General features: G+C 41.3%; 1 protein-coding gene across 2 annotated transcripts; it reads left to right on the forward strand.

Annotated features, from left to right (window-relative positions):
* The first annotated feature begins 1,695 nt into the window (after positions 1-1,695).
* On the forward strand, positions 1,696-16,025 carry LOC136018931 (lamin-B3-like). 2 transcript variants are annotated; one of them, XM_065688614.1, is made up of 12 exons: positions 1,696-2,115; positions 6,436-6,592; positions 7,661-7,786; positions 8,706-8,876; positions 10,213-10,338; positions 10,438-10,658; positions 11,381-11,603; positions 12,261-12,368; positions 13,213-13,329; positions 13,424-13,528; positions 13,661-13,731; positions 15,900-15,983. In XM_065688614.1, exons 1-11 carry the CDS (start codon positions 1,724-1,726, stop codon positions 13,700-13,702), a joined length of 1,788 nt encoding a protein of 595 aa, XP_065544686.1. In that variant the 5' UTR covers positions 1,696-1,723; the 3' UTR covers positions 13,703-13,731; positions 15,900-15,983. The 2 variants fall into 2 exon arrangements, with proteins under 2 accessions (XP_065544686.1, XP_065544687.1); XM_065688615.1 differs by lacking the exon at positions 13,661-13,731 and having other exon boundaries at positions 15,900-16,025.
* Positions 16,026-18,716: the final 2,691 nt, after the last annotated feature.

Genomic DNA, 18,716 nt, shown 5'->3' on the forward strand with positions numbered 1-18,716 from the left:
GCCACCTTCTGTGCTCACATAGGGAGGAGTAGGTAAGGAACACAAAAGATAAAACTAGCTCAGACTATTTTTGAACTATTTCTTTCAGCTGTTTTTGTTTGCACTATTACAAAGCCTTGGCAGAAAGGAAAATATTTTTAGAATAGCAGATTTCTTGCTTTGTTTTGCATCTGTTCCAAACTCTTACAATTATATTTGAACAGCTGGCCAGTAACATGCAACCATCAAATATGGCAATGACATACGATCACAGTGTTCTCTGTAGAGGACTGAGGTTTCAAAGCTGAAGTAAACCCTCCGATGTACACATCTTGGTCTTAGAGGTACATGTCCAGATTTAAATAATACTTTTTATTTTTCTTGAATTGAGCTTTCTATTGGCAATGAAGAATAAACAAGTACTCATTATATCAAAATAAAAACCTGGAACTGCTCAGCAGAAAAGAATTTCCTTGTGCTGTTGTTAGGACTAGAACGAGAGGGGCTCAGTCTGGCCATATAGCATTACCATGTTACATGTAGTTTTAGAGTTTTGAAATTGGTGGGAGGCAAGAGAGTTACACAAATGTATAAAGAAGTTCAGAAAAAAAAACATTAATGAGCATTGTGTCTCCTTCTATGCCCTCATCTACTTTGTAACATTGGATCCAGGGTATACACAACCTAATTCTAAAATAAGCACAGTAACAATCTTAGGGCCAGCTATGTTGTCCTCCTACATTACATACCTGCTGACCTATAAAGCAAAGCTTGAATTTATCCCTACAACCTCCATAAAATCTATCATTACATTTAAAGATTTTTAAGCAGATTTCAAGGCTATTTTCCTTGTGTAAGAAGTCACGTTATTGACAAAACCTAAGCTCTCAAGTGAAGCTTCTTGTAACTGGTGCAACAAACACCATAGTTAGCAGTTATATTAATGATCAGAGATTTTTATGCTCAGGAGATCTGTACAGCAGGTCCCCTCCAAAATCTCAGTGAAAGAGAAAAGGCAAAAGTAATTAGCTACTTGAGAAAACTGACGACTGTCACAGTACACATAGCTAAAGTGCTGAAGCAACATTCTTATTGGACAATGATTTTCAGACAGCTTCTCACGTTTGTCTTGTTGCAGGTTCCCTTTCCCCTTCCACTTTTTCTTATGCTTGCACATCAGCTTTCAGCACTGCAGCACTGGGATGGCTGACAGCCACCACAGCCCCAACCTAAAAGGTAAAACCGCCCACAAACAACAAAACAAAATAGAGCTAGGACTTGCTTATTTTCACCAGCTGAATAAACTGCAAAACCAGCAGACAGCACAGTGGAGCCCTGACGCAGCAACATGCTGGGGTGCGAGCATCACTGTCATGCACATTCCTAAAGCTGGGATTCTTTTTCACCCCGACCGCTCGCCCGGTTTGTGGAAACGCGGAGCTGCTGTCAGCTTTCCCTGACAGCTCCTTCCCCACCCTCCCTGCGCAGCACCATTGCACTGGTGCGGTGCAGGATGCAGCAAAGCACGTGTGGAAAACAAGGAATAAAAATTAACAGGCAAAGAGAGTCTCCTTCCCCGCAAGGAGAGCCAGCCCCGGGGCGGCGGCGGCGGCGGCAGCAGCAGCAGCAGCCCTAGCCCTTTAAGCTGCCCACCCGGCCCGCAAGCCGCGGCAGCTGCTGCCGGCTATTTATACGCGGGCGGCGGCGGGCGCTGGGCGTCTTGCGTGGGGCGGTCCCGGTAGCGATGGCGGGGTCTGGGCCCGAGGCCGGTATGGCCACGGCTCTTTCGTCCACCCCCGTAAGTGGGACCCACTCTCTCGACCGTGGCGCTGCTTTGCTGCTGAGTCCGTCGCGGTTAAGCCGGCTGCAGGAGAAGGAGGAGCTGCAGCAGCTCAACGACCGCCTGGCCGTCTACATCGAGCGGGTGCAGGCGTTGGAGGCCGACAACTCGGTGCTGCAGCAGCGGGTGGCCGAGCAGGAGGAGGGCACCGACCGGGAGCTGAGCACACTACGTCTCCGCTATGAGGCAGAGCTGGCCGACGCCCGCCGGGCGCTGGACGACATCGCCATGGAGCGGGCCACGCTGCAGGTGGAGCTGGGCAAGATTAGCGAGGAGCACCGGCAGTTGCACAGCAGGTCGGTGCTCGGCCCTCCTGCCGCTGCTGACGGCCATGAGCAGAGCTCTCGGGGGAACAACCTAGGGTTGTCTCTTTCTGGGGCTCTTGCAGGGCAGGGGCTGTTGCTTGCCAGCATCTGTGTGTTGGGGAGGCAGTGATGTAGGGTGTCTGGGTCATGGCAGTGGTCATACTCCAGATGTGTGTCCCTGTGGGACTGGAGTGTCTTGGGTTAGGAGAAATCCTAATTCAGTTCTGAGGATGTGCTGTAGGGATGCCCCTGTGAATGCCTCCTACTGTAGTGCTGCTAGGCTGCTTTGGCACCTTCCTGTGTTGGGAACGGGGCTCCCCCAGAATTTGAGGTGTTGGGTGGCCTTATAGGAGTAGTACCCTATGAATGCATAGCTGAGTGGGTTTGGTACCACACCTGTGTTTATAAACATTTAAGTTACTATGCTGGAAAACATCTAGTAAGTTATGGTGGTAAGAGTCTGTATATGCAGTTGCCTCACACCTTTTTGGGGGTGGCTTTTTAGCTCAGACATTGCTTAGAGGGGAAGATGCAGGGAAGCTTGTCCTGTAAGTAGTCAAACTTACCTGGTATTGTACAGAAATTGGGCTAGTGGCTTTTAGGTCTGTATTTACATGCCCTGGGGATCAACTCCCTGCTGCTTCAGGCTTGACTTTCTTGCAAGCTGTGTATCCTGAGCCTGGAATTGCCTTGCTGTCTAGTCTCACCAAGCTGGGAACAAAGGGGTGGCCCAATGCAATCAAATTCTTTTGAAGGCAGGAAGAAGGTGGGTAGTGAAGGGGAGGAAACAAGTGTCCAATCCTAATAAGCTTCCTTCATGGGAAGTGCTGGCATTGATAGTTACTTTAATCCTCTACTGTACTGCTAAATCAGTCAAAGACTTGCAATAATTTGTGTGTCCATAGGCCCCCCCTAAATCTTGCTATAAGCTTGTATCATAGCAACTTTAGGCATCAGCTTTTTAGTGCTTGTGTGGGGCAAATGCTACCCCTTCATAGGCTGATAGGACTTAAGTAGCTGTTCTGCTTGGGAATAAAATGTGGTTTTACTCTAAGCTTCTGTTTTCAGCTGCTTAGAAGTTCTTGGGCTTGTCTTATTCATGCTGGGGTTTGGCTTGTAAATCTGTTTCATAAATCTAACTAGCCACTTGAGTGGACAGTGAGGAAGAGAGGTAATACCAGTTCTAAAACTTCGCTGCTGCTCATTGTGTTTGTGTAACTCTGTCTTTATTTATAAAGCTTTAGGCTTGGCAGATATGCAGTTCTCTGGACTGATACTTTTTTCTTTAAAGTAACTGGTCTTAGAAGTGGTTAAATTTATAGTCCAGGAAATTATACATGCTACATGCTGCTTTCTGAAAGGGCTAGACTGAGTTCCTAATACTAACAAGTGTTTTCTATCTGGGCTGCCTGACTGCAAATGTCTCAGATGACTTGGAACAAACTACTTTGAGGGTATCATGCCCTTTATATACACACCCTTTAAATAACCTGAAACTCTTGTAGGATGGAATGTCACCAGATAATTTCCCAACAGTATTAACAATTGGCTCTTACTAATCAGTGGTAAAGAGACATAAAGCTTCAACAATAATGAAGTGTGCTTGCATTTCAGCCTCCTTCTTACTAGTTACACAGTGGTAATTGGAAGTAGGCCAAAGATGTTTGGGGAGGAGGAGTTGTGGATAAGCGTATCAGTTGGTTGAATTCAGAGCCTGAGGAAGGTCAAAGCAACTACAGTAGCACAGCAGGGAATGACAAGACCAGTTTCTGCATTAGTGACTGTAGGTATGCGTTTTGCCACTGATGTGACATACATGGTACAGCCAGCTGAAGCAGTAAGAATGAATTCTCCAAGTCCTGTTCATGTCCCTGAGTCTTGGCAAATTTGTTTCAAACGTACCTGAACTCCTTTGGTAAAATTATTTAAATTCTCAAGGTAAAGCATATGTTATATCATGACTTACAAGGAATGTGATTGGCAGTGCCTCCAGGTTGTTGCTTGAAGTTGATAGCCAATAAGCCATGCTTAGTACTGGAATGGTTGGTGTATGGAGTGTTGTAGAGTATTGTAACTGTCACTGCTTGCTGCATAGTAATGTGAAGTGGTGTTCTGACCCCCAGACTTGGTTTAAAAGAGTTGTAAGTCTTCTTTTCAAAGTGAGACTTGTGAAATTGCTGTACTTAAGGATGAAATGATTCACTTCAGTGTTCTCTGTAAACAATACTGTCAGGAAAGACTATAGAAAATCTGAAACTGGCTGTCTAAGGGCTTGTATCAGGAAAGGGGATTGTTAAAACACAGATACGAATGGAGTTTGTCCTGAACACACTTTGTCATATTACTGTAGGATGAAACAGTCAATATTATAATCATGTAGTGTTATTGATGTACTTGTTGATACCATAATTAATACTCACCGTGTTAGCAGAGATTCCAAAAGGAAGGAAACTAATATCAATAAAACAAAGAAATCTGTAAATACTAAAAAAAAGATAATACATTATTATTTCCATTGTTACCTCAGTAAAATTACCTTTTTATTAGAGTCTGAGTAAAGAATAAATAACTTGTAGCAAAACATTTGGGTTTATGTCATGAAGTATGAGGACACAATCAACCAATGTCAAAGTAGCAGGGCTAGAAAAGGCCTTCAAGGACCTGCTGTAGCCACATGCCCCAAGCCTGTGTTGGGACTAACCATACCTTCATCTCTTCCAGCAGATGCTTGTGTAACCCTTATTTTAAATTCCAGATGATTGAGATTCCAGAATATCCCCCCAGGCAATATGATTCAGCGTTGAACTACTGTTAGTTTCCTCTCCCTAACATCAAACCTGAATATTCCTCCCTGCAATTTGACTGCAACTTCCTGTCTTTTCCACAACAGACATGGAAAACAGATTCTCTTCCTCTATGCAGCAGTCTTTCATGGATGTAAAGACTGTTATGTCTCCTGTCACTTTTCTCTTCTCTAGACTAAACAACCCTTAGTTTTTCCAGTCTTTCCTTGCAGTGTAAGCTTTCTAGAGCTGATCAGTCCTGCAGAATGACTTTGGACAGTCTCCAACTGGTCTACTCAGTTATCAACTGGAAAACTCATTGTATGAATTGCCACAACTCAGCCACTTGGCAGAACTCATTTTGCTAAAATTGAACACTTTAGTCTTTCCAGTCTCAAATCTCAGATTTGAGCAGGTAGTCAGACTCTGGTTTAGTTAGGCAACTGCAAGGATTTTGGAAGCTGGAGCAGTTTGGGGAACCTGTCACCCCTTTCTCTGACAGGAACTTGATGTAGGCCCAGCATTTCTCTGCTGTGGTGCCAAGTAAAAGTGACAGCTTGAGCAGCTTTGACCATACCAGTGGTACCTGAAAGCTCTCTGTCTGGGTATTTGCACAGGAAGATGGCCCTCTTCTGAAGGCCATACTTCCCGTGCACTGTAACTCTGCTATGGTGCGAAGGAGGGAAGAGCTTCCTGAGGGAGAAGGGTCCCTTGCATGGGTGCTGTGAGGGAGGGGTGGTTGCTGCCCTGTGGCAGGTACAGAGGGGCTGTAGGAGGCCAAGCTCCAGCTGGAGATGTGGGGCTGACCAGGCCTGCTCGCCAGGGCTGGGCTGGTGGCCTCCTGGGGACAGAACTTCCCCTGTGCGGTGGGCAGGAGGGAGGCTGCAGGGGAGGAGTGGCAGCTCTGGCAGCCAGAGCTGTGCTCTGCCTGTAGTTGCAGAGTGGGGTGACTTTGCCCCTCTGTGACTGCCATCATCTCAGGAAAGTGGGCTGGAGCTGTGCCCTGGCCTGGCAGCTCCCTGTGGTGGGGCAGTCTGTGTGCCTGTGCCAGCCTGGTTGGGGGCATGAGGGGCTCGGAGCCCTGGTGAGCTTTAATGGTTAAGAGGCACCTTGCCAGGAAGCTGGTAACAGGCGGTGTCTGTGTGAGCCGTGGCTTCAGTGGTGGCAGGTCACTGTGGTCTGGTGAACCTTGGCTGTGAGCGTGACTAGGCCCTCCCTGTGGAGACAGCGGCCTGTGCTGCCCCTTCCCTCTCTTGTTCGCAATGCCCTGGAAAATAGCTGGCTTCCGCATAGGATTTGCACAAAACGAGCTGGAAAATAGGTCAGAAATCTTTCTGGTTAAACAAGTGATGCTTGTCTGAGGGCCCTGTCTGGTTTGTTTTGCAGAGAGTACAGGGTAGGCTGTAAGTGTTAACTGACCTCCCTTCTGTTTCAGTTCTGCCACAGACCCCAGTGAAGGTAAACACGTTAAAACCCAACTTTCTCTGTCATGAGCTGCGACTTACATTTGTAAAACTTTCACTTGCAGGAATTCAAAGAAAGAAGCTGATTTAAACCTGGCACAGGCTCGCATGAGAGATCTTGATGCTCAGCTGAACGCGAAGGAAGCTGACTTAGCAACGGCTTTGAGTGAAAACCGCAGTTTAGAGAATGACCTTCACGAATTAAAGGATCAAGTAGCCACTGTAAGACTTGTTCCTGGAACTGCAACTTTGCTTTTGTTCCTGAAGCTTTTACTTGTTTTTTCCCAACTAGTTAGATTTAAAAGCAAGGGCTGTTACCTATGGCAATGACAGGTACACAGACTTCTGTGATCTTGCTGAAAGCAAATGCTACTGGTGGTTAAGCCTGTTAAAACTTCCCCCTGTTGTAGGTACCTTTAATTCTACTGTATGACCACAGTATGTAATGTTTCTTTTTTGAATGACAAAGCAAGTTGAAATGTGTTGTACTGCTGTAGTCCCTGTAGCAGTCTCTAGCGTGTCAGTAAAGGAAGCATTTAATGCTTCACTATGCTTCAGTCTATGTAGAATACATAAGAAATTCTGGCTACTTAGTTTTTTAGGCTCTAGTGATCCTAAAATGAACTGAGTTGCTAATCTAGCAATGCATTTCAAAGAACATGGCTTTTCTATATTCATGCTTTTAATATGATCACTGAAGAAGCTAATATCAAAACTTTAGGATGAAAACTTAAAAACCAAACTAACCCAAAACAAGCAACAAACTTGTAACATTAAAGCAGCACACTCCAGCACTGGAAGTGTATAGTAGCTTATAACCATATATAACTTATAACCTTTATATTTTAACATAAATTATTTATAACATATGTAAGATATAACCTTAATATTTGAAGGTTTTCACTTGTTAAGCATCAAGCAAATGATATTGGGAGTTAGGGACAAGTTTGGAATATGCAGTGTTGTGAAGGGGAAGAATGTATATGGATGGTACAATTAATCATAAGCCTGCTTTGAGGAGTCAAACTTAGTTGGTGAAATTAAGGGCTGCTCTGTATTTGCCTTGGGGGAAATCTGGTCTACATAACAATTAGAATTCTTCCAGTTGCTTATAAGCTTGATCCTACTGAAATAAGAACTTAAAGAGTTACCAACTTTACTTTGTTTTGTGATTGGTGTGGGAATGAAATTGACCTGTAGTAAGCTGACTGTCTTAGTCTGGAAAGCTGACCTTTTAATTCTTATTACCTTGATGTCTTGTTTGGTTTTTGTTTTTTTTTTTTTTTTTAGCTGGAGCTGTCATTACAAGATACCAAAAAGCATCTCCACAGTGAAATGTTGAGGAGGGTGGATCTGGAAAATCACATGAAAACTCTGCAGGAACAAATGACATTCCAGAAGCGCCTTCATGAAGATGTATGTTTTGGCTTATTAACAAGGATTTTTTTCTTTTAGGTGCCTGTGATCCCTGGATGCACTTAAAAGCAATGTTAAGATGTGCTTTATCCTTAAAAAGGTAACTAGCTGAGTCAACCTATAAGAGTCCATCAGACAATAAAATCCACCTAACTAGAAAGACTTCAAGAAGGTACACAAGCTCATATTACCTGGCATAGTACTAATAGGCATTTGGAATATGAGAATTTTCTCAGGCTGCACTTCTGAAGGTTAACTACAACACCAGTATACTACTTTGTGCAACTGGAAATGCATATATTACAGTTAAATGATTCCAGATGTCTACTAGAAGCCTAAAATAATCAAAAGTTAAATCTCCTTTTAATAAGCCATTTATGTTCCCTACTTCCTCAACAATTAGCAGAGGTGTCTGGTAACCTTTGTGTGAGAAGTTGGTACATACAGCTAAACATGTGAATGTAAACCAACTTCCTTCTGACAGAAAGGAATCTGTGTGGCTTAAGTGATAAAGAATTCTGAGATTCTCTAATCAACCTCTGTGAATTAAAATATGAGGTAACAGTGCTTAAAGAAACTGAAGTGTATATGCATGTCTTCTAAATGAAGAAAAGTACAGAAAGCCATCCAGTCCAAGGAGTAAGTCTTAAAATTAAATACTAACTACTGCATTTATTAGCTTAAGCAATTTTGGCAGTGATGCAACACATCACTGTAGCACAACAACACAGTGCAGCTAGCAAGGTGGAAGTACCTGACCTAATGGATGAACACCCAAGATCTAAAGCAAGGTGGATTACTGTGAACTCAGTGATTAATCTGCTTCAATACTGAATGACTTGTTAAGATGGTATAGTAAGTTCAGTCTCAAATCAAACTGTATTGGCTTGCTTATTCTCTGAGAAATTTCTTCTTCTAGGAGCTCAAGGAGACAAAAAGAATCCATGAGAGCAGGATAGCAGAAATAGAATCTGGCCGTAGGAGAGAATTTGAGAGTAAGCTCTCAGATGCTCTGCAGGGGCTCAGAAAACAACATGAAGAGCAAATTCAAGAATACAAAGAGGAACTGGAGCGAACATTCAGTGCAAAAGTGAGTCTGTAAAAATGCAAATATAATAGATCTTAAGTTCTCTGTACCTTGATATGATTAAAGTCGCACAGTATAGTATGATGCAAGACTGATGGAGCCCTTGCATTCAGTGTGGAGCTTCTTGGCATAGGTTGTTATGGAATTTCAAAGCTGTGTCAAGTTTGACAACAGAACTTCTATAAACACTTGATCCCAAACAAAACTAGTCCAAGCAGAAATACAGTCTGTTTGGGGAGTGATTAGGAATGGCTCATGTGATAAAGTTGATCATAATTCAGGTTTCTGACAAATCTCCGAGCTTGTCTGAAAAATCCAGGAACAAGGTGTGCTATGTTTGTATTAAGTAATTCCAGTGTTCTTGAACAAAACTTGATCTACTGATTAAAGTTTTACTAAAATGCAGGACACAAGGTATTCTTACAGCTCTAAAGAGCACTTTTTGTCCCTTCCCAGTTGCTAGTACTGGATAAGGGGGAGAGGGTAGATGTGGAGGTGGTTTGACAGTTTCTCAGAACTGGTCTGTCACTTGTTTTCCCAGCATTATCCACAGACACAGGAAAAAGTATTACTTAGGCTTATACTTTCTGGATGGGTAAGATACCAGGGGTTTCTGGGTTGATTGCAGTGTGTAGTATTGTTACCTTAAGCCTTCTTTAATACTCCAGTGCAGAATCATATGATCTGCTACTTTGAAAAAGTACATGTGTTCACTTCTTCCTGGTTCATCTGGCTTTCTCTCCAGCTTTTTCACCCCCCACTTTTATGCCAACTCAGTGAATTCCTTTGGATGCTTCTGTCCAGGTTTCCACTGGAAATTCTGAGAGCTCCTTTTGTAGGAGCATGGCTCTAACTTATCCTTTCTTGGAACAAGTCAAGACGGAATTGTTCTAGAAATAGCTCAGTGCTGCTTACAATAATGCAGGAACTGTTTAAGAAATAGAACTCTGGGGGAGAGGAATAGTTTGATAAGCACACCTAATATCCTGTAGCCCCATGCTTTGACAAGCAGCTTCTGAACATACTCCCCATTTTTCTTCTGGAGAATCAATTTACTTAATATCTATACGAATTCTTCATGCATCTGTAACTGAAATATCCTAATCCTGCAATTTTCACTACCTGATTATTGCTGACTTTTTCTGACAAGAATGTCAAATTTGTGTAAACCTCCCTGAAAAGCAATGAAAAACTTTCTGACCTGGACTTTATTGGTATCTGCACACTAAAGTAGAACATAATTATTTCCAGATGTAAGAGCTGGAAATCGCTTGGTTTTCCTTTCTTATAAAAATACATGGTTGTAAGCAACTCATTACTAATAGTGACTTATCCATAGATGGAGAATATACAGCAATCTGCAGCAAAAAATAGTGACTTAGCCAATGCTGCTCGGGAGGAGCTGATGGAAACAAAGCTGAGAGCTGATACTCTGGCATCTCAAGTTCATCAATATCAAAGCCAGGTACAATCACTTTAATTTAGATACACAATTCAAAATATGGGCCTCTTCTCTAATCTTCAGTTATGGTTTTAACTGTTTTTTCCATCCCCATAATTTTAGAATGCTGCTTTGGAGAACAGAATAAGGGAGCTACAGGAGATGCTGGATTATGATCGTGATCTCAATAGGAGACGTTTGGCTGAAAAAGAGAAAGAAATCATGCAAGTACAGCAGCAGGCACAAACACAGTTGGAAGAATATGAGAATCTTTTAGATGTGAAACTAGCTCTTGATCTGGAAATAAATGCCTACAGAAAGATGCTGGAAGGAGAGGAACAGAGGTAGGCTATGAGAAGATATTAATATGAACTTTTCATCCAGAATCTCTACACTAACTCACCATACATTCTTCAGAATGTGAAGGAGGCAAGAAGTAAATGCAAAGTATGTCATTAGTGCTGTAATTTAGTTCTTGAAGTATAGTATTCTGTAGGTGGCATTTATAATTCCCATCTACAACATGGGGCAGTAAAATGAAGTAATTTGATAAACCCAGCTGATAAAGCTCAAAGGTCCATCAGACATCCCTCAGCTTTCTCAGTTGTTTGTTTTTTTTGGGTTTTTTTTTTTTTTACTAGATCCTAGAGACAAATCAAAGTTAGTGGTCAAGCTTCATGAATGAAACTGGGAGATTGTATCAACTTCAAACTATCCAGACACTGTCTGGTGAGAACAACATGAACTCTTAATGTATGCTAAGAAGGGTCAAAAACTTAAAATGACTTCCACTAAAGATTGTGTCTGTAGAGACTATAAAGGAATACTTACTGCAGTTGGGAATCTCTTATCAGCAGAAGCTTGCTATGAACTCTAGGGCTGGGGCTGTCTTCCAGACTTAAGAGGATACTTAGCTGCTTTTGCCAGTAAAAATAAAATCTTATTCAAGGCTTGATGGAAAGCTTGGATATAGGAAGCTGTTGGGCTTGGCTATAGTGGGAGAATAGGAGTGGGAAGAAATGGGCACATCAGATGTACAAGTGAATATTATCTGACTCCCTTCTAGGCTAAAGCTGTCACCTAGTCTGTCTTCACATGGCATTGCAACTCCAGCAACAAGTCAAGGGCGACAGCTCCCACATGGGAAGAAAAGGAAAATTAAAGCCAGAAAGAGAGCTCATAGTACTGGATTTAAGACTGTTCAGCATGCTTCTGCTTCTGGAAATGTATCTATTGAAGAAATTGATGCAGATGGGAAATTTGTTAGGCTTAGAAACAACTCTGATGAGGTACTGCTGTTCATTCAAGTCTGCATGGCCTTCATTATAAAGTACAACTGCTTGTGAACCAATTTGTAGTTCAGTGAGAGATAACAGGGAAGAGTACTGCCAGAAATAGATGAAGTGGGGGCTCCTCAGCTAACCTGGCTGCTGTCAAGAGCAGACTAGAGACTGATTTTTGTTTTAGTACTGCAGGTGTTCTGTTCACAGGGCTGTCTGGGAAGTGCTTTTGGGTGGAGGGACACTGGTAATACCTTCAGTTGCTTCTCACCAGATTCAGGCTAGTGCTACCAGAAATACTACTTACCTTTGATGAAATAAGGTACTTAGTAAATTGGATAATGACAGCTTATTAATTAAAAATGCTTAAAATGGCTAGCATGTTCAGTAAATCTGATAGTACCTAATCTATGCAGGGAGTGTATTTAACCAACTAGATAATTCTTTGAGTAGTTCAGTTTGCAAATCTGGAATTACTAGAACTAATCCTCAGAGTTCCAAAACTTGTGGCTAGTAGCTTAGCCACTTCAGCCTTCCTCAGAATTGATCAGATTCTTGTATGCTACAGGAATGAGACTAAAACTGGTGCTTGAGTATAGGAAGACCCTTGCACTTGTATAGTATGGTGCTGGTGTGTAATGCTGAGAGAAATTTCTTGTCTTGCAGGATCAGCTGCTACATGGATGGGTGTTAAGACGACATCTTGAAAGTGTGTCAGATGCAACATACAAATTTCCTTCGATGTTCACTCTTCAGGCAGGACAAGTAGTTACAGTAGGTAGTGGTTTTGTCAAAGTTACTCGGAGCTCTGTTCTTGTTATGGTAGGTGGCAATAGAGATTTGTGTAATAAGGAAAACCAACTTGAAGTGCCTAAAGAACTAAAAATCCTTGTGTTATATGGAGAGGGAGATAGGGAAAATCCTTGCATTAACTTGGTCTGAAATGCCAATTAATAGTTCCTTAAAGCTAGACCTCGAATTAAACTTTGATCATCCCAGATAGGGAGGTACTGTTATTGTGAACAGAATCAATATCCTCTGGTTTATTCTTAGGCTTCCCCATACTCCTGTGTTTTGATAGAAGTTGTGCACAGACTGAAAGCTGTAGTCCACTACAGTTCAACAATACTGAGCTCACAGTTCATGGTACTAAGCTAAGTGTTGGCTTTAAAATTGTACTCTAAGTACACTTAGATAGTGATCAAAGAGCCTAAACTCTACACTCTGTCCTCCAACTTCTGTACAAGTGTGCTCAAGGGATCTGTGAGTGACCTAAGGCTAGAGGCTATCTTGTATACACAAACTGTTGGCATGAGTATGCCTGTAACTATGGCTCAAATGGTGTGTATGTCCAAGTAAGGCTACCTCTACATCAAGTAGAAGGCATTAACAACAGCCTTTTCTGCACTAATTGTTTTACAGTCTTCAGTAAAATATCCTTCCCAGGCATTATCACTGTTACTGGTAATCCTGAAAATAACCTGCCAGGGATCAGAGTAGTTTGGTTTGTTACTGGCTGTCTCTGGTATTGGAATACTTAATAGTTTTAAATGCTAGACAGAATCCTAATCTAACTACAAGTGATATTCTTCAGAAGCTTACTCTAAACATGTTACAGATCTGGGGTGCAGCTGCTGGTGTAAGCCCTGGTCCTAGTGATCTGGTCTGGAAGTCTCAGAAGTCTTGGGGAACTGGGGATAATATTGGTGTTACACTCATCACAGATGATGGTGAGGTAAGTGATAGTATATAGCTTCTACTGTTCTAACACCAAACTTGCTTGTGCTTAATTCTTATGGGTTCTTAGTGGCAATTCATTTGTACTCTAGGAACTTGCAGAGAGGAAGATAATGCAGATACCCAGGGAAGAAGGTGGTGAGCAAGATGATGATTATGAAGAAGTAACTGGAAGTGAAACTGAGTTTCCACCTCGGGTAAGCTGCCTGAAGTTTAAATACATGTTATTAACAGTCATTCAATGGCCATTTCTTTTCATTACTGTATGAAAATACTTCCCTGAGTACTATCCATATCCCACAACTCTTTAACATTTTTCTTGATGGCAGACCAAAAGAAGAAGAAAAAAGAAATGTTGTTTGGTTTCATGATAGTGGTTCCTGTGAGCATCTTTAAGCAGGTGAGATGGTGAGAATCATGCTTGTCATCTCATAGAAAACTTGCTTCACTAATAGTGCTTGCATGGCTTTGCATCAAAAGTGGAGTTGATATTTTGCTTATTCTCTGATTGAATATGCTCAAATTGAGTTAATTATTTGGTCTCATTACTGACACACTGAAAAAGGAGCTTTAATGTCTGTTCCATCTCAACATCTAACAAACTTAAAAGCTCTAACCCCAGGAATAAAATGCAAACATTAACTATAAATATCTTCTATAGAATGAACTGACTTAACTGACACTTCAAATGGTGTCCCTGACTGGCTCTTAAGATAAATTCATAGTGAAGAAACCTTGTATTTCCATTCAAAAGTATTAAAAGGCTGAAATCAAAATTTTTGTGTGTTGGTTAAGTCCTTTTCAATTTATGCATGAGTTTGAGGCACTTCTTTTACAGCTTATTTCCAGGAACAACAAATACTTTGCACAGCAAAGTAGGTAAATCTCAGTCTTTTTTTTTTTTTTTAGTCATAAATACTCCTTGCAATACTTTCCAAGTGGAACTTCAGGACAGAAGCAGGTCATGCTAATAGAACTAATCTAGTTAAATAGAACAAGCATGTTTTGCATTCAGTATACCTGCAGCCCTTTGGCTGCAACTCTCATGTTGTAATGGCCTGTGAAAGATTCTAAACCCTCCAAAGGGTTTTTGACTAGCCATGTTACAAGTCTGAACTTCGGCATATTGGACTTTCCTGTGTACTTTGATGTACTACTAGCCAGGTACCTTTAATTGTTGAAGTAGTCTAAACCAGCACTGATACAAGGGCTTTAAATTGGCCATAACTGAATAATTATGGGCTGTACTTGATTGTTTGTTTCTTGACTTGAAATGGCACCAAATCTCCTTAGCTAGTACAAGCTCCAAGGCCCTGTGCGCAAGGGATAGCCTAGCTAAAAATTCATTCTCTTCTTCCTGCTGACATGGCGTGTTAAGTCGCCATAGCTCTTCCTAACTCTGATCCTACACAGTTACAAGGACTGGCATCTTACTGCACCAGGTCATTTCCTAGATATTGTCCAAATATACCTGTTTCAATTTAACTTAAGTACCTTAGTACTGTCTTTCTGAAGATGTACCCAAGAACAGGTAGTTACTGCCTGCTGCTTAATTCCTAAACTTGTCCTTCTTCCAAACAGAGTCTGGGTAAATCTCTATTACTACAATACTATCTCCTTTAAAGGATGCTTATCAGTATCCTGTATGTTCCACTCCTGTAGTATTTTCAGTGTCTCACTGAAGGAGGGTGAGACCCTGTTAAATAGGCTATTGAGAAAGTTTCTATAATGCTGTTCTGGCCTTTGTGTTCTTAATACACAGCATGCACCAAAATGGTTGAAGTAACACCAGTGGAAGCATTAGGCTTATAAGAAGACTTTGTTATACAAGCTTCTTCTCAAGTTTAGAGTAGGGCTTCTTCTCAAGCCTTTTTTAAAGGCTCTTTATTTGAATTGACTAATAAGATGGCTTGTTCAGCAATCAGCAATGGAAAGCAAAAGTAACTTTTTTGCATACACCTCTAATCTGTTTTATCAGCAACTTTACAGTGCAGTTGTGTGCCATTTATGGTAAGAATCAATTCCAGTATTTCTAATTAAATCTTAATGTCATTCCTGTCTTCTGAATTCCTATCAAACTGTTGTCACACAGCTTCTGCTGCATTGGTAGCACTGAAATAATGGTGGTGTAGTAGAAAATAGTTCAGTTCTTGCATGCAATAAAATGATGTGAAGAAAGCATGCTGTCCTTTAAAGGAAGGCAAGGTTTCCATGGTGTTTGCTTCTGCTTTTACCATCCTAAATAGAGTAGCATGAATCTGCATGCTAGTGAAGTTTTAATGAGGTACTGATAGTGGGCTTGATGACCTTTCATTAAAGAAGGCTTGGGCTCATGTATTGCATGGTCTCAAATTGTCAAAAGCTTTTATTTTCCCCCCAACCCCAAACCGTCTTGTACAGTTCAGGTATTGCCTCTCTTGAAAGCCTGCTTTGCTTTATTAATAAGTAACTAAATCTATAAAATGCTGCAGTTCCCCACATTCCTATATGAGGAACAAGTAGGTAACTGGCAATAAATGTTTGTACACATGCTAATAAGCCTCATGTCTTCATTTTTTATTTCTGCAGCAAAATGAGGATACCAGCTGTTCTGTCATGTAATACGGACAAAGATGATCATCTGACAACACTGTCAATCCCAGGTGCCACAGACTATGTGTTTCAGCATCTTCTACAGTATTTGAAACTTGGAATTTGCATCTCCCATCTGACCTCTTTGTAAGAGATACTGTCAATAATATGAAGTCTCCTACCTTCTGATAGTGAACCCTGTCTGTGGCTTCACTGATATAAAGAGCAGTAGAATAAAAGCTCCATGTGAAGTTAATTTTTACATGAAGACAAGGATGTGGCTTCCATAACCTGCTGAAACAGAGGAGGGTACAGAGTTTACAAAACTTATATATATGCTGTAGAAGGATGCTAAATACTTAACAATGACTATGGGCTGTCTCAGCTTTCTTAATATTCTAATATGGTATTTCTCCAAAGGTAATTTGTTTCATGCCTGAGTGGGGAAACTACATGGGCCAGACCACACCCTGGCTTGCACCTTGAGCAAGTTTGAACTTGGCTGAAAGTAAAACACTCTCCTGAAATGCTTCCTGTTCAAAGCCTGATGCTGAAATGAAACTGGTCTAGATCACTGCTAGAGAACTTCCTAGAATGAAACACTTAAATGTCAAAAACAAGCTGTAAAAATATTGTCTTATTTAATGTACTGTTCCTGTAATCTAGCACTTGGAAATCCACCAGTTTCAGTATTGTATATGTCTAGATACAGTCTATCACATGTACAGCTGTATCAACCTTAACTTGGAAAGGTACCCTGTAAATGTGAAAAGGCATCTCATTCCAGTAGAGAAGGTACAATAACTAGCAATATTAGCACTCATTAGTCCCAACAAGCCAGCTTTATAAGGGGCTAGGAAAAGAAGTGCTGAGAAATTCTATCTAGAAAGCACCAACTATACTAAAATGTACATCAAAAGTATCTTCTCTTGGAGTCCTTATGTACCAAATCTCTGTGCAGTCTGCAGTACTACTTTGTGTGTCTAATGGGTCAGCTGGGGGACTACTGTCTCCTGGGCCAGTACGTAATTTATTTTAACTTGAATAGCTGTGTTCCATGTAAAGCCTGACCTATAGCCTTCAAACTAGACAGTCAGCCTCTGGGGTCACCGCATTTAATTATTCCTAGCTTCTTTTTACTAAAATGCTTATGTGCTGACCCTATGGTAAAGGGCCTTGATGAGCCACATAAAGCACAGCTCTGTTTAAGAGCAGCTGAGGTTACAGATTTCTCCAAATGCTGGAATAGGTTTTTGACTGCCTCTTCCCATGCCAAAGTATTCAGTTCTTAAATTAAGACCTGTTCTGTGTTAGGATGCAGTTGTTAAGATAAGGCTTTCATTATACTAGCTTAAATTCTCTTAAATTATTTAAAAACTAGTCTTCAGACATCAAGAGTAGATGGTGGTTTAGTACTTGCATTTTAGCAGATCTGGATTCTTGTAACTTATGCAAGGTTATGGCAGCAGCTATTTCTATATTTATCTTGATTTCTTAAACTTTTTTGTAACAGATTTTTTCATGTATATAAAAGCAGTCTTGGACTTTAATATTTGCAGTTTAAATAATAAAGTTCTGTTTGTTCACTGATCTTGAGTGGCTCAAATGACTTTGAAGCAATAAAACCTGGTGAGTTTAGGGAAGGTTCCCTGCAGACTGAAGAAACCTTCACAAATACTGTGCTGCCCTGTTTATATTTATCACTCAATTCTTCAAATAAGGTTGAACTGCTATGGACTTGATGCAGGAGGAATCTTCACTGTTTCAAATGAAACCTCTTAACAGCACAAGGGAAAGATGGTATTAAGCAACAATGCTGACATATTTCAACTACTGTGCAGATCGTGATAGGAAAGAGTAGTGGTACAGGATCTTATTTGGTAATACCATTAGTGGCCCAGGAAACAAGATCTACCATGCAACCAACATCGTAGTTTATGAAACTTGCTTCTAGCATGTAATCTAAAAAAGGCACATTTTAAATCAGTTTTCAAATCCTAATGTGCATGTATCTTGCTGGTAGCAAGCCTGAGCCAGTTGGTTTCCTAGAATGTGTCTCTCTACTTTATCCTAATCAGTAACAGTCTATAGCTCTCTTGAGTTGCTTCCAGCTTGCTACTTTTGTAATAGCTACTTCTGTTAGATAAGACACCTACTGTAGCTGACCAGGAGATTTATACTAAATGCCAAGCTGCCTACTTCAACATGTATTGGGAATTCAAACTGTTGTAGGGGTGTGTTTATATGTAATTCTTTCCTCTAGGGAATCTGGTGATGTAGAAAAGAGATGGCAATGCCTCTTTTCCTGCCTGCTACGTAGAAGTATGATTGCCATGACCTCCCTAATGGGGTGGAGAAGCAAAAGCAGCCATGAATCCCAAATACCTGAACCCTTGAAAATTATCCCATATATCTTTTATTCAGAACAATGTCCTGGGTTTACCAGGAGCAGCTGTTTTTCTCCTTCTTAGTAACTGGTGCAAGCTCTGTGTTTTGACTTCCAGCCTGGGCCGAGAGCTGATAACACCGATTGCTTTTAATTGTTGCTAAGTAATGTTTATTCTGGCCAAGGACTTTGTGAGTCTCATGCTCTGCTGGGGACAAGGGGAGGCCAGGAGGAAGCAGAGACCTGACCCAAACTAGCCAAAGAGGTATTCTATACCACAGCACGTCATGCCCGGAGAGGTAACTGGGAGTTGCCCAGAAGGGCACACTCTCTCTTCAGGGGGGTCGAACTTGTTTGGCGGTGGTATCGTATTCTCTTGTTAGTTTCTCTTATCACTATTATCATTGGTGGTAGCAGCAGTGATTTGT

This window comes from Lathamus discolor, chromosome 8 (assembly GCF_037157495.1).
Source record: "Lathamus discolor isolate bLatDis1 chromosome 8, bLatDis1.hap1, whole genome shotgun sequence".
NCBI lineage: Eukaryota > Metazoa > Chordata > Aves > Psittaciformes > Psittacidae > Lathamus > Lathamus discolor.

Coding starts and splice junctions, on each gene's coding strand:
- LOC136018931 (XM_065688614.1), top strand. CDS start 1,724: ATGGCGGGGTCTGGGCCCGAGGCCGGTATGGCCACGGCTCTTTCGTCC. Junction 10,339..10,437: donor TTCATCAATATCAAAGCCAG/GTACAATCACTT, acceptor CCATAATTTTAG/AATGCTGCTTTGGAGAACAG. Junction 11,604..12,260: donor TTAGAAACAACTCTGATGAG/GTACTGCTGTTC, acceptor CTTGTCTTGCAG/GATCAGCTGCTACATGGATG.